We start from the raw sequence: 15,163 nt of genomic DNA on the forward strand, positions 1-15,163 counted from the left end.
CTAACTAACTGACTAACATCATCACACATGAATACAGTTGGGCTCATTGGATCCACAAGAGTCTCAGCTTTACAGTGATACCCAATTTATGGAATTCAACACTGTTTAGGGACCCCAGTATGCAGAAATATTCAGATACAGCATTCATAAAACCGCATGATATCTGCCCCAAACTGCATGTGATTATCATAAAGTGGGCATGTCTATAAAGGGGAGACTCGTGGGTACCCATAGAACCCATTTACATTCACATATCTGGAGGTTAGCGTAACGTTTTAGCATTATTTAGCCTCCTTCGCGACATGGAAGTGTGACATTGTTGGTACCAATGGATTCCTTTCTAGTTTCATATGATGCCAGGACCTTCACTCTAGCTTTAAAACTGACCCGCTACAACCCCTGAAAGACAGAATAGTGTCTGGGTCCGCCGGCAGGCCGTCGGATTTAGAAGAGGTTAATTAAAAATCATAAAAAGACATAATAGAATAATAATAATAATCCTTAGAAGAACAATAGGTCCTCCGCCGACGTTGTCGGTGCTCGGGCCCTAATTAGCATTGTAACAACAGAGAAATAATCGACCAAACACAAGTTTACGAACTTTTTTTTCCCCAGCTTATACAGACGTAGGCAAAATTGTTGGTACTCTTCCGTTAAAGAAAGAAAACCCCACAATGGTCACTGAAATAACTTGAAACTGACAAAAGTAATAATAAATAAAAATTTACTGAAAATTAACTAATGAAAATCAGCTGTTGCTTTTGAATTGTGGTTCAACAGAATCATTTTAAAAAACAAACTGATGAAACTGGCCTAGACAAAAATGATGGTAGCCCTAGAAAATATTGAAAATAATTTGACCATAGGGACATATTAAACTAAGGTGTGTCCTGTAAATAGCATCACAGGTATCTTCAAACTTGTAATCAGTCAGTCTGCCTATTTAAAGGGTGAAAAGTAGTCACTGTGCTGTTTGGTATCATGGTGTGTACCACACTGAACATGGACCACAGAAAGCTAAGGAGAGAGTTGTCTCAGGAGATTAGAAAGAACATTATAGACCTTCATGTTAAAGGTAAAGGCTATAAGACCATCTCCAAGCAGCCTGATGTTCCTGTGACTACAGCTGCTCATATTATTCAGAAGTTTAAGGTCCATGGGACTGTAGCCAACCTCCCTGGACGTGGCCGCAAGAGGAAAATTGATGACAAATCGAAGAGACGGATAATACGAATGGTAACCAAAGAGCCCAGAACAACTTCCAAAGAGATTAGAGGTGAACTCCAAGGTCAAGGTACATCAGTGTCCGATCGCACCATCCGTCACTGTTTGAGCCAAAGTGGACTTAATGGAAGACGACCCAGGAGGACACCAAATCATAAAAAAGCGAGACTGGAATTTGCCAAAATGCATATTGACAAGCCTCAAAGCTTCTGGGAGAATGTCCTTTGGACAGATGAGACAAAACTGGAGCTTTTTGGCAAGTCACATCAGCTCTATGTTCACAGACGAAGAGATGAAGCATCCAAAGAAAAGAACACTGTACCTAATGTGAAACATGGAGGAGGCTCGGTTATGTTATGGGGCTGCTTTGCTGCATCTGGCACAGGGTGTCTTGAATCTGTGCCGGGTACAATGAAATCTGAAGACTATCAAGGCATTCTGGAGCGAAATGTGCTGCCCAGTGTCAGAAAGCTTGGTCTCAGTTGCAGGTCATGGGTCCTCAAACAGGATAATGACCCAAAACACAGCTAAAAACACCCAAGAATGGCTAAGAACTAAACATTGGACTGTTATGAAGTGGCCTTCTATGAGCCCTGATCTAAATCCTATTGAACATCTGTGGAAGGAGCTGAAACATGCAGTCTGGAGAAGGCACCCTTCAAACCTGAGACAGCTGGAGCAGTTTGCTCACGAGGAGTGGGCCAAAATACCTGTCGACAGGTGCAGAAGTCTCATTGAGAGTTACAGAAATCACTTGTTTGCAGTGATTGCCTCAAAAGGTTGTGCAACTAAATATTACGTTAAGAGTACCATCATTTTTGTCCAGGCCAGTTTCATTAGTTTGTTTTTTAAAATGATTCTGTTGAACCATAATTCAAAAGCAATGTCTCATTTTCATTAGTTAATTTTCAATAAATTTTTATTTATTATTACTTTTCTCAGTTTCAAGTTATTTCAGTGACCTTTGTGGGTTTTTCTTTCTTTAACGGAAGAGTACCAACAATTTTGCCTACGTCTGTATACTAGGGCTAGAACGGTTCACAAAATTCACAGTTGGGTTCATATCACGGTTTTGGGGTCACGGTTTTCGGTTCGGTTCATTTATGTTACAGCGAGGAGGTCATGTTCTGATTTCAACATGCTTTTCATTTATTTGGCAAAAATAAGTTAACAAATGTTTGCCTTAACAAAAGTATGGTTTATATAAGGAACATAAACACTTCTTCATTGTCAAATGTTAATTGAAAGAAAAGGTCTTCTACAGTAATTAGTGCAAACAAAAATGCAGCTTTGTTATTTTCATATAAATATGATGTAATTATAGACTAAGGCCATCAACATAAATTGAAGTATAAGCTCAACCAGAACTATGCTAAAAAAAAAAAAAAAGAACTGTATAACATATGTCTTAATTCCCTGATTATCAACTTTTAATTGAAAGATTAGTTTGTCCACTCAGAACATGCAGTATTTGGAGGAAGACAGTTGGATTTCTGTACCACTGTGTTATTTAAAAATAATTAATAAATATAAAACACATTACAGGGATTGTGCTGCTGGAATTACTGTGTTGCTTAAGTGTCTGCAAGAGGGAATATTATAGCGCGGCTCAAGTAACGTTACGTTAATCATATGCTGAAATCCAGCGTCCTCCACGACTGCATAAGGCTGCATATCTTTCACTATAAACCTCCCCGATGCTGTAGTTGTGTCTTTACCCTGTCTGAGTCTGCATGTAGAGGCTGTTTAAATGCTGCGGGGAGAAGGAGTTGCTCTTTCCTTCCAGAGTCTCTACTCCTTGTGCTATCGACGGACACAACGGAGTGTTGCCGCTAGCATAAACCAGACGTGTTGCACAGTGCTCACACAGTCGCTGTTTTATCCACCACTTTTTTCCGTCATTTTCATGGTAACACTTAATCAGTAATACTCCCATACAGCAAAGCCAAACGATGCTGGTGGATCCTCTAACTGGACTTTATCGTGTCTACTCGCCATTTCCTTATCTGACTGACAGCCGCACTCTGCACTTCATCTGTGCCAACTGAGAAGGGGCTGGGTAACGCTTCATATATTTGGGGTTCAACACATGCACAGTAAAATCTGGTCTGCATTCGCGGAAATTGAAAATAACAACGAACGACCGCAGCTTCAGTTACACTGCGCATGTGTTAAACCCCATACCTCAAAACCCATGTCCATCCGTGTCCCAGCCTCATTCAATAGGCCTTGATTTCTAGTGTGACAATAAACGGGAGCCTAACTCTACATGAAAAAATACACAGTCGGCCTCATAACTTATTTCAAATGAATCGAACAATTCATACACGTCCCGAACCGTGACTAGCGAACCGAACGATTCAGATTTTTTACCTGAACCGTTCCATCCCTAATATATACTGTATGTATACTGTATATGTATATATATACACACAGTATTTATACAGTATATCAGTCCCTCCAGGATTTCACAAGCTTTTTTGGGATTGTTGCGGCCTAAAATGCCTATAATATATAATTCATTAAAAATCAAAAGGCAACTTGTTCCAGTGAGAATCACACCACACTGTTTTGAGTGTTCAAAGTAACATTACCAAAAAGGTAATTCTAACAAAGTCTAACAGAATATGCTTTATTTAAATGAAGAAGTGCACCTGGCAGCATTCCACAAAGCTCACAAACAGCATAAGACTAGCAGCAAGTCCTGAGTCTATTCAGTCCAATGGGAGAAGTGAACGTGAGCACAGATTATGACCGATCTTCACAACCAGAAAGAAGGGTGAAGGGAGTTTAGTGATGTGGGCGCATGAAACTGCTATGATCCGTCAAATTTGCAAAAACGTTGCGAGGATGGGTTGAATTTGCATAAATTGTTGCAATCGCAACATCGCAAATTCATGGAGGATATAACGATAATATATATATATACTATTTATTATCACGGCGTTCTGTAATTTCTGTATAACAGACCATTGTTATGTATAGCAGACCATTGCTATGTATAACAGACCGTTGCTAGGTAAAAAAGGCCGTTGCTATGTATAACAGACCGTTGCTATGTATAGCAGACCGTTGCTATGTATAACAGACCGTTGCTAGGTATAGCAGACTGTTGCTATGTATAACAGACTGTTGATAGGTAAAAAAGACCGTTGCTATGTATAACAGACCGTTGCTTGGTATAACAGACAGTTGCTAGGTATAACAGACCGTTGCTAAGGGCGCAGCTCTGATGTCAGACTCTGGAGGACCGTTTTTGTGTCAAAATATTGATTTCTTCAGTAAGTAGCTGTGTAATAAGCGGGATAATGTACAGCTAGCGGGTCATTGTTGTGAATTATCCCCTTCAGGGCAATGAGTGACCCGTGCAGCATCGCCCTGTCGGGGATTCTTTCACAACAATGACCCGCTGTACATTATCCCTTACATAGGGATGCAAACATGCTAGGCGCCGGATGCAAACGGCAGCCTTTCCAGCTGCTCCGATGTTTTTCAAGTGTTTTTCGTGCTTTTTTCTTATTTTGTGCTCTTCCTGCCTCACCAGGGCAGGTCTAGCGTGTTTGTATAGTTATATCCTATGGATATGTTTACCCTTCCACACAACAAAGAAGTAGTTATCTTGTTGATTCGAGAGATGAACTACTGGCTCTCAAGACAGCGGGACAAGCCGGCATGCGACACCTCATCCCGGCGGAGCTGCGCCGGAAGTACCGGGGCTGCAGAGCCGGCGCTAAGCTGAAGGCTAGGCTAAAGGAGATACGGAGGCGTTTTAAACCATCAATTCCCTCCGTACTGATGGGGAATGTGAACGCACTGGCGAACAAGATGGACGAGCTAGCGGCTCTAATCAAACAGCGGATTTATCGGGAGAGCAGCCTGCTTTTCTTCACAGAAACGTGGCTAACCTGCTACACACCGGATGCTAACGTGGACCTGCCGGGGTTCACCACCGTGAGAGCCAACAAAGCCATAAAAGCATGCGGAAAAATATAATATGTATCAACAACCGATGGTGTAACCCAGGCCATGTAACTGTGAAGGAAGTGTTATGCTGCCGGGACTTAGAGCTGCTAGCCGTTAGCCTCAGGCCATACTCTCTGCCGAGGGAGTTTAGCCACGTCATAGCCATCTGTGTTTACATTCAGCCGAGGGCCGACGCAGCAACCGCATGTGAAGTTATTCACACAACAACAGCAAGGCTTCAAACACAACATCCAGATGCATTCATCGTCATTTCAGGTGACTTTAACCATGTCACCCTGGACTCCACTCTCACTGCCGTTCACCAGTTTGTCGACTGCCCAACAAGACACAACAGGACAATAGATCTGCTGTATGCTAATGATGGGTATGCATACAGAGCCACCCCCCTCCCCCCGCTGGGGAAATCAGACCACAACCTGGTTTGCTGGCAGCTGCAGTACACCCCCATGGTGCAAAGGCAGTCTGTCTCAACACGCTCTTTCATGAGATGGACTCCTGAAGCTGAGGAGGCCCTCAGAGACTGCTTTGAATCCTCGGACTGGAGTGTACTGCAGGGATCACACACTGAGGACATCGAGGGAGCACATAACGTACACACTGCCTGACGGACTACCTGAACTTCTGCATGGATGTGGTCGTTCCTGTAAGAACTGTGTGTTGTTTCCCTAACAACAAACCCTGGGTGACCAGCGAATGAAGGCTGTCCTCAACAGGAAGAAGAGGGCCTTCAAGAACAAGGACAAGGAGGAGTTGAGGGCAGCACAGAGGGAGCTGAAGGTGTGTCTGAGGGAGGACCAGGAGTCCTACAGGAGGAAGGTGGAGCAGAGGCTGCAGGACAACAACATGAGGGCGGTCTTGGATGGTGTGAAAACCATCACAGGCTGCAAACAAAGAAACAGCAGTGCAGCGGAGGGGACCATAGAGAGGGCGAACAGTCTGAACAAATTCTTCAACCGGTTTGACTCTGTGACCCTGCATTATATTCAGTTTTAACAGTTTTCTTCATCTCCTTGTATTTTTATATCTGGTATATTTTTTTGTACTTTGTACTACTAACTTTTACTTTAACTGCCTTTTTACTAACATGTTTTGCACTATGGAACTGTGATGCTGGAAACTTGAATTTCCCTCAGGATCAATAATGTTACTATCTATCTATCTATGTATCTATCATATATGTGTGTGTATAGATAGATAGATAGATAGATAGATAGATAGATAGATAGATAGATAGATAGATAGATAGATAGATAGATAGATAGATAGATAGATAGATAGATAGATAGATAGATAGAGTTATATATTTTCACATTTTCCGTTTGTAAGCACAGAGCCAACACTATGTCTACAGACCACAAAGTGTTCATTGATAAAGCTGTTTCATGTTCAACCTCACTTTACTTACACATCAACAGGGACTCTCAACAGCAGGGGTAACACTGCTCCCTCATCATTCAGGTCCATCAGACGAGGCTCCAGGAGCTCAATGATGGTCAGAGCAGTACGGAACACAGCCGACAGGCCTGAGGAGAGACAGCAGAATTTCCAAAAATGATTGCTGTACATACACAATGCTTTGATAATACAAAGTAGGTGTAAAAGAGATAAGATAGAGTGGATGAAAAATAATGAACGATGTAAGGTGAGGACCCATGAAACCAGTTCGATTAGTCCGCTAATCTTTTTCCTGGCAGTGGACCAAACTGAATGATGCTCACATTGATAAAAAAAAGTCACAGTAAAGAAACAACTATTGTCTTGGACATTGAATATTTTGTATTAAAACAATTTTATTGCCCCCTTCCACATGGAGTGAATGTGAGCAAATGATAAATCTACAATAATGTCAGTGCATTTCATCAGCTTGCTTGTACATTTGTGCATGTGTGTGTATACATACCGTGCAGAATGATGAGATCCCAGACAGCCAGGACAGAGTCCCAGCAGGGCAGGGAAGTGAAGAGAGTGAGGAACCATGGCATCACAAAGTGGACTGACAAGACCCCCACTGACTCCTGCAGGGAGGTTGGGAAAACAGGGAGGGTTGATTTGGCATAACCAAACATGTATTCAAGACTTGTTTCTCTGCCAATTTCTGTCAAATGACTGACCTCCTAACTGAAAGATCCATCCAAGACGTATAAACTTTAGTTAGTATTGTTGAAACTTTGATCTGTTAATGTTTTAATGACAAATTCTGGTGTGTAATGTTAACAGCTTGTAATAGTGAAGAAGTAGTTTGGGTCCTTCGTGTTTGGCATTGAAAATGTATTCAGTCTGTTTGCTCAGATCTGGTAGGTTTAGCCCAAGTACAAAAATCTGTTTACAGCTCAATTACAAAGGAAATGCTGACCACTGATCTGTAATAGGCTTTTTCTGTAAGGGCGGGTAACTAGTGTGTATGTGTATGTGTGTGTGTGTGTGTGTGTGTGTGTGTGTGTGTGTGTGTGTGTGTGTGTGTGTTGCTTTCCTCCCAGACCTGCTGAGTCGACGTGAAGTATAATAATCTCTTCGAAGACACAAATGGTAGCAGTGAATGCATCAGAGTGTGCAAACGCACTAAGATTTAAGATTTTGAACAGTACAACTGCAACATGGCTAAGAAGAATGCTCGGAAAAAGGCTCACTATTTTCAAAACTCGAATTGAGAAAATCATACTTTGACAGGACTAAGGGCGGTTCCCGAAGCTGTTTGACCATCCGACAAACACTTCTGATGAACTACCGCCTTTAAGGGTCTGAACTACAGCCATGCTAGCGGCTCTGTGAGGCTGTACTTTGGCACAGCAGTGCTTTGAGTTAAATGCTAACATTAACATGCTCACAATGACAAAGCAGGTTTAATATTTACAATGTTCACCATAGGTAAGCATGTAAGCATGCTGGCATTTGGCAATTAGCATTAGACACAAAGTACAGCTGAAGTTGATGGTAATGTCATTAGTTCTGCAGGCATTTGGTCATATATCAAACTTTTAGACAAATTACAATGTAAAAAGTTAAGAGATCACCAAAGTTATTACAGGTCATGCTGTGGTGGACATGAATATGTGTACCTAATTACATGGCAATGCCTCCAATAGTTGTTGAAACGTTTTACTGAAAACTACAAATGTGAATCTCATGGTGTGCTAGAGGAAAAATCTGGGGATCACCAAAGTTGGTAGGATTCATCCTGTGGAAACCATGAAGGTCTGTACAAAATTCCAATGCAATTCATCCCATAGCAGTCAAGATATTTCAGTCAGGATCAACGTAGTGGACCGACCAACCAACGGATAGACCAACAAACTGACATTGCCATCCATAGAGCCACACCACTTATGTGGCTGAAAAAATACCACTTTCAGTTAGAGTTGTACCGAGACCTATACCTTGGTGTGTAACGATTCATCTACTACATCAATGTATCGATTTATATTCCTACAATCCAACTACATCAAAAGGTACTCGGCAAGTTGTCCTTCACGGGAGACGTAAATCTATATAAAATCGATTTACAACGCAAATATCGAGTGTATGGATACTAAGGATTTGCACCTTGTATTTAAGGACGACAAACGTTATATGAAAGTGTTTTTTAGCACTTGTATTAGTAAAGAAATGTTAAACGTTACTCTGGTTCACTCTCCAGACATGTGGCAGCTTGCCAGCTCTGCCCTCTGCAGCGCGAGCACGCATCTATGGCGTGCATGCAGACGAACGGAGCACTGGACTCCTCGCTCTCTCACCCGGTAACGGCGTGGAGGGAGAGGGTCTGCATGAGCTGCTGGCGCTGCGGTGCAGAGCAGCCGGTTGGCAGAGTTTCATTATGGGGGCATTACGTGAGCAGGCGCTATCAATCACTTGACGAGGGCGGCTTCACCGACAGGCACTTTCCCCTTGCGTTGTCGTTTTTTCATTCAGAGAAAATGTCTTTCCTTTCCCCATCATGATATCTACGTGCACGCAGCATCAGCCTCACGTATCCAGACGGAGAGCAGACGGTCTGCGAGGCAAATTATCACAACAGGAGTAAAGTAAAAAACAAAACAGAAACTCAACTAACGTTAGTCTGACATAGTTTTAACATGTCCAGATGTCCAGATGTTTTCATGTATGAAAAGAGCCCAAATGAACCCTGTAGGTGGACTACTGGATTACTATCAGCAGATTATTAACCAGCGTTTGTAGAGGAATGATTCTGTCCCAAGCTGTTTGATCACTATCAGCTGTTTGATCACTATCAGCTGTTTGATCACTATCAGCTGTTGATCACTATCAGCTGTTGGATCACTATCAGCTGTTGGATCACTATCAGCTGTTGATCACTATCAGCGGTTGATCTCTGTATTATTGATCTACCGTTTATATTGAAAATGAAACACAGCTTCACTCTCTCCCCCTCCCCCGGAGCTCAGCGCTCACTGAGAGAGAGAGCTACCTGTAGCTCTGACTGTAGCTCTGACTGCAGGGAGAAAGAAGCAGCTAGGAAGAGTTTATAAACTACTTTAAAGTTTATAAACCAGAAACTTCACCCAGCGCACGTTACCGGAGGAATCTGATCAGAAATCGGCGACATATGATCATCATCTGCGGTCCAGATTCCAGGTTTTCCTGACGGTTTCTCTCAGGTAAATAATACTATTTATATCTCTGTTAGTTAGCTCAGTGTTTACCTTATGCATCAACTCTGTAAACCGTAAACATACACTCTGTTTTACGTCTGTCTTTACAGATCCATCTGTGAGAAATGACCGACAGAATCATCCCAGAGGAGAGCAGATAGCTGAGAGCAGACAGCTGTGAGCAGATAGCTCTGTTTACATGGAGATGCAGAGCTAACCCGTTAGCATGTAGCTACATGCTAACGGGTTAGCTACATGCTACCGCTATGAGACGGTGTGGCCGTCAGTGACCATCAGGCTGGAAAATAGAAGATGTGAAACAGTAGTCAGTTCATTATTTCTGGTAAAAGACACCTGATAAATGTATGGAAGTAAACAGAGTAATGGTATATTAGTTACTGTAGGAGCTGTCTCTGTGTTACCATGACTACAGGCCGGTTAACGTTACACTCACCGGAGCTCACTGGAGCTGAAGACTTTATCATGTACCATGTCATCATAACTGCAGGTGGGATTAAAAATGCTGTGAATAATTAATATTGTCATCTGTCTACTCAAATAAAGTTTGACTGTGAAACAGAAATGTGTTGTGTTGCTTACAGTCACTATTTACTACCTGTACTCTTCTACATGCATGACATCAAATATATATTATATAAATATCACCTGTTGAAACAGTGTAGCATCACCGTTTCCTAAACCGGACGTTGCTCGCTGCTATTGTCTTAAACCGGACTTATCCGGTATGACGCATTTTCCGGTCTTTTCGCGGTCATTTCCTTCGGAGATCCCAAATGAAATGTAAGTAGAATCAATTTATACATATCCAAGTATCTATGTGTCAAATTTCATCTATATGTATGGACATTTACATGTTGAATTACTACAGGAAAGTGACTTTGATGAGATAAAGCAGTAAGAACACTTTAGTTGCGCTCTGGCGACGATCTTTCCCCCTGAAAAGTGTGTCTGTGTTTTCACTGTACTGCTAATATGAGTTAGCTTATGAGCGCAATTTGTAGCTAGCTTTACCCTGCTTTGTCTAGCCAATGAAGATAGAGGATCATGTATGACATAATCTGTTGTCAAGTGAAGAGTGGCAGAAATGTTGGATGTCTGAAAAAAAAGTTGTGGCCGCAGGAAAAGACGAAGAAAGGATCACGTAGCGTTAGTGAAGGCAGGCAGCTGTTTTGTTTGTGTTTAGCTCTGAAACATGACAGCAGACATAAATCAAATTAAAATAAAAAAATGACGTCCGACGTCATCGAGGAGGCGGAGGACCGTGCTGCAAGGCGGGGGCCCAAGCTCTGGCCAGAAGACAGCAGCAGCGGGCCGAAGCCACCAGTCCGGCAGCCACTTCCTCTACCCTGCCTGGCGGCTCCCGCCCCAGCCGCAGAAGAACAGTGCCCCTCGGGGCTGCTCCAGCCACCAACTCCAGCCTTTCCACCGCCGGTCCCTCAGCCCCCTCTGCCCCCTCTGCCCCCTCTTGTGCCTCCCACGGTCCCCGGCTGCCTGCCACCACCAACACACCAGCGAGCCTGCCTGCTGAGGGACATTTCCACCTTCCCCCATCTCCTGGTCAGCAAGTCTCTGGTAAAGCATACCTATTTTACATTTGAATTAATGTAAATATCAAAATTGATTTACTATTGTGATGTATAGACATTATTAGGAGTATGCATTTTAATGTTGTAATAATAAAATCTGATTATTCTTTTAGTGCCTTCAACATCAACCGCAGCAGGCCACCGAGGGTCCCAAGCACCTTCCTCTCCCTTCCACTGTAAATGCTTTATATAAACTGTAAAACAGAAAGCAACATTTTAACATGTTGGTGACATGAGCCATGATGAAGAGTAAGCAAAACATGTAAGGCTTTGTCTCTTATTTATACAGACTCTCAAGACCGGACAACAACACTGTCATCCAGCTCCTCGTCCTCGCCTGCTGGACCCACGACATCCACCGGTAGTTTACTTATTGTTAACAGTCTTTGCATGCCAGCCCATAAGATCAGACAATTTTCTTACATATATACTGGAAAAACAAAGTTCGGAAACTTGTGTTTGGTGGATTATTTCTCTGTTGTATCAATGCTAATGGTCATTGTATTGTACATGGTTGGAAAGCCTGTTTATTTACCTTCGCAATGATGTCCAACTTGTAAGGATCATGCATTTGTGGGATGAGCAGCACAGCTGATTATGTGGGTAGCGCCCAAGAAAAATTTGCCAAAATGCTCTGCTGATGGTAAACAGTGTATTCTCATAAGGCTACCAGGAAGCCTGCAATGACTGCCCTTCACCATCAGGCCCGGTTGGCGCTGGTGTCGATAACACAGACAATGGAACCTGAACATGTGTGGGAATGTCATGTTCAGTGATGAGTCAAAAGACGGTCAAAGTATGGAGACGACGTGGAGAACGCTATGCTGATTGTTGAACCGATGGAGTAACAGCTTTTGGTGGGGGCAGTGTCATGGTGTGGGGGGGGGCATCTCCCTCACTGGCAAAACAAGACTCGTCATCATTGAAGGCCATCTCAATGCAGTGAGATATCAGGATGAGATTCTGCAGCCAGTGGTGATCCCATATCTCCACAATCTGGCACCTAACTTCATCCTCCAAGATGACAACGCTCGCCCCCACAGAGCCAGGGTTATCACAGACTACCTCCACAATGTGGGAGTAGAGAGAATGGAACGGCCTGCCAAGAGTCCACACCTCAACCCAATTCAACACTTGTAGGATCAGCTTGGGCGTGCTGTACGTGTTAGAGTGACCAACACAACCATGCTGGCTGACCTGCAACCAATCCTGGTTGAGGAATGGAACGCCATCCCACAGCAACGTGTGACCAGGTTGGTGACCAGCATGAGGAGGAGGTGCCAGGCTGTTGTGGCTGCGTATGGATCTTCCACCGCTACTGAGGCTCCTGACGGTGTATTAAATGAATCAATATGTCTTGTTTGTTCCTTGTTACTGATAGAGTTCAATCATCCAATCCACCAAACAACTCACAACAAGAGTCAACACCAACATGAGAATACATTGTTTACCATTGATGGAGCATTTTGGCAAATTTGTCTTGGGTGCTCCCCACATAATCAGCTGTGCTGCTCATCCCACAAATGCATGATCCTTACAAGTTGGACATCATTGCAGAGGTAAATAAACAGGCTTTCCAACAATGTAAAATACAATGACCATTAGCATTGTAACAACAGAGAAATAATCCACCAAACACAAGTTTCCGAACTTTGTTTTTCCAGTTTATATATTTTTTTTCTGTGAGTAGGTCACACCACTGAAGAGATGGAGGAGACGGTTTGGTGGTGTGGCCAGTGCAGGGAACCTGACCCTCCGGAGAGTTCGGAGGGATTGGTGTCGTGGGTCCAGTGCGACAACTGCCACACATGGTTTCACACCATGTGTGTGGGCTGGGACGAGGAGCTGGATGACGATGATGATGATTATTTTAAGTGTAATTTGTGTCCAGATATTTAATTTAATTAATTTTGAATTTATGTATTTTAATTTTTTCATGTTTTATCTTATTTTTGTTGCTTTTAAATAAATATTTGTCATCCTCTTTTCAATCATTTGCTCTAGTCATGTGTCTTTTGATTAAAAACAATGCACCATTTCAATCATGAATACTTATGTTTGTAGTTCTACTATAACTCTTACTCTGCACTGTGTGTAATGATAATAATTGTTCTTTACACTTATTTGCACATAATTGCTAAATTTCATGCATCAGTTGGTATTTTGCAAGTGATTGAAATGAGAATAGAGTTTAACAAAACATCCAGCAGGTGGTGGTATACACTCAAAATGGAAATTAAGGAGCTTTTGTTGCATGATTTGGAGGTGTTGAAGCGTGATATCTTATTGTGAAGGAACAAAAATACGGTACCAGATGTGTTGACAGCATTGATGTTACATTGGGAGACAAAAGAACAGCGTCATACAACGGAAAAGCCAGCAGCGCCCAGTGTTTACAGTAAGAAAATAAGGTTGTCCGTTTTAGGACAACAGTGGCGCATGGCTAATTCACCGGCGTTAGCATCCTTTTGCAGACTCTAGTAGAGACACAGCTAAAGTAAATGATTAAAACGATATGCGGATAGAAAGGTAAGAAGGTAGACTTTAGTTTTACACCATTAAATTAACTGAAAACATCACATGATCATTTATATTAGTAATTAAAGTGGGATTTTAGCAGAATGTTAGCAGAAAACAGTCCGGTTTAGGAAACCGTTCCGTTAATTACATAAAGCCTTTGTGAAAGAGCATGTTATATTTAGATGATGGGAGTACATGAAGCCTGTTCTGCTGGTTCTTGCAGACTAACAGTAGGAGATACTTTGGTCATAGTTAGGTTGCGGAGGAGAGAGAGTGACGCTGTGTGGGGCGGGGTCAGCTAGCTGGACGTTCTCTCTGGTTCCACCAGGAAACCCTTATACGGCTTGCAATTCGCTAATGACGTCACCAGAGTAGGAATAGGTGCTTCTATATCCACATCCGCAGGAGAAAAAGAGAGGATGGTCTTTTATGATACTATGGTGGCCTGTAGACACACTGGGGACAGATATTGATGTTTAAAATACATGGAAAAGTGCATTTTGCATAATAGGTGACCTTTAAACAAACAAAACAAAACTAAATCGGCATTTATGCATCAGTTCATGTCAGTTAAAGCATTGTATATCTGATTCAGATCATAAATAAATAGTCATGTAATCCATATCAAATAAAGTTATTTCTCTCCCATCCCATGCTTTAGATTTAAATTCAAAAAACACAAACGCAACATCAAAATGTATTCAATTAAAGCTCTTCTTCAATTCTGATCCAATCTAATTCTGGAAAATTAGCTTTGCTGCTTTTTCAAACAATGTTTGTCACTAATCATTATATAAAGGAGAGTAGAGAATAACATTTATTTCATCCACCTTGTTCAGTTCACAATAATCTTCAACCACACCTCTGTGTCTTCCAGTTTCAATATGTAATGGCAACATGACACCACATCTATCTGTAGACAGTGATCACTTACTTTAAGGCAAATAACACTCAACATATTTGCACTTTTACAATCTTTCTTAAATAAACAAGTCCTCAATTTGGTCTTTTTCCACATTATTTCTGCCCATGTTTGTATGCATTTAGCCCAGACATGGCATCTCAACTCAGCACCTCTGTTTTCTGTATTTCTTTTGGCAAAAAATCTAGTTGAAAGTGATAAAATCTCCTTATCCATAAAATGACATAAAATTTCCATCCATGTGCAGCTGTGAAAGAGGTGTTGCATGTCTGCTGCGAGGTTCACTAAATGCACTTAGT

The 15,163-nt window shown here is 42.1% G+C and overlaps 1 protein-coding gene across 1 annotated transcript in view; it reads right to left on the reverse strand.

Moving 5' to 3' along the window:
• si:ch211-266k8.4 (USP6 N-terminal-like protein) overlaps positions 1-15,163 on the reverse strand; it is a 43,513-nt gene that overhangs the window by 17,888 nt on the left and 10,462 nt on the right. The window contains exons 8-9 of the mRNA XM_037767049.1: positions 7,109-7,223; positions 6,614-6,731 (exon numbers count right to left, since the gene is read on the reverse strand). Coding sequence (XP_037622977.1) covers positions 6,614-6,731; positions 7,109-7,223 — 233 coding nt within the window. The remainder of the gene's footprint in view (positions 1-6,613; positions 6,732-7,108; positions 7,224-15,163) is intronic.

The sequence above is a fragment of the Sebastes umbrosus genome, chromosome 4, assembly GCF_015220745.1.
Source record: "Sebastes umbrosus isolate fSebUmb1 chromosome 4, fSebUmb1.pri, whole genome shotgun sequence".
Classification (NCBI taxonomy): domain Eukaryota; kingdom Metazoa; phylum Chordata; class Actinopteri; order Perciformes; family Sebastidae; genus Sebastes; species Sebastes umbrosus.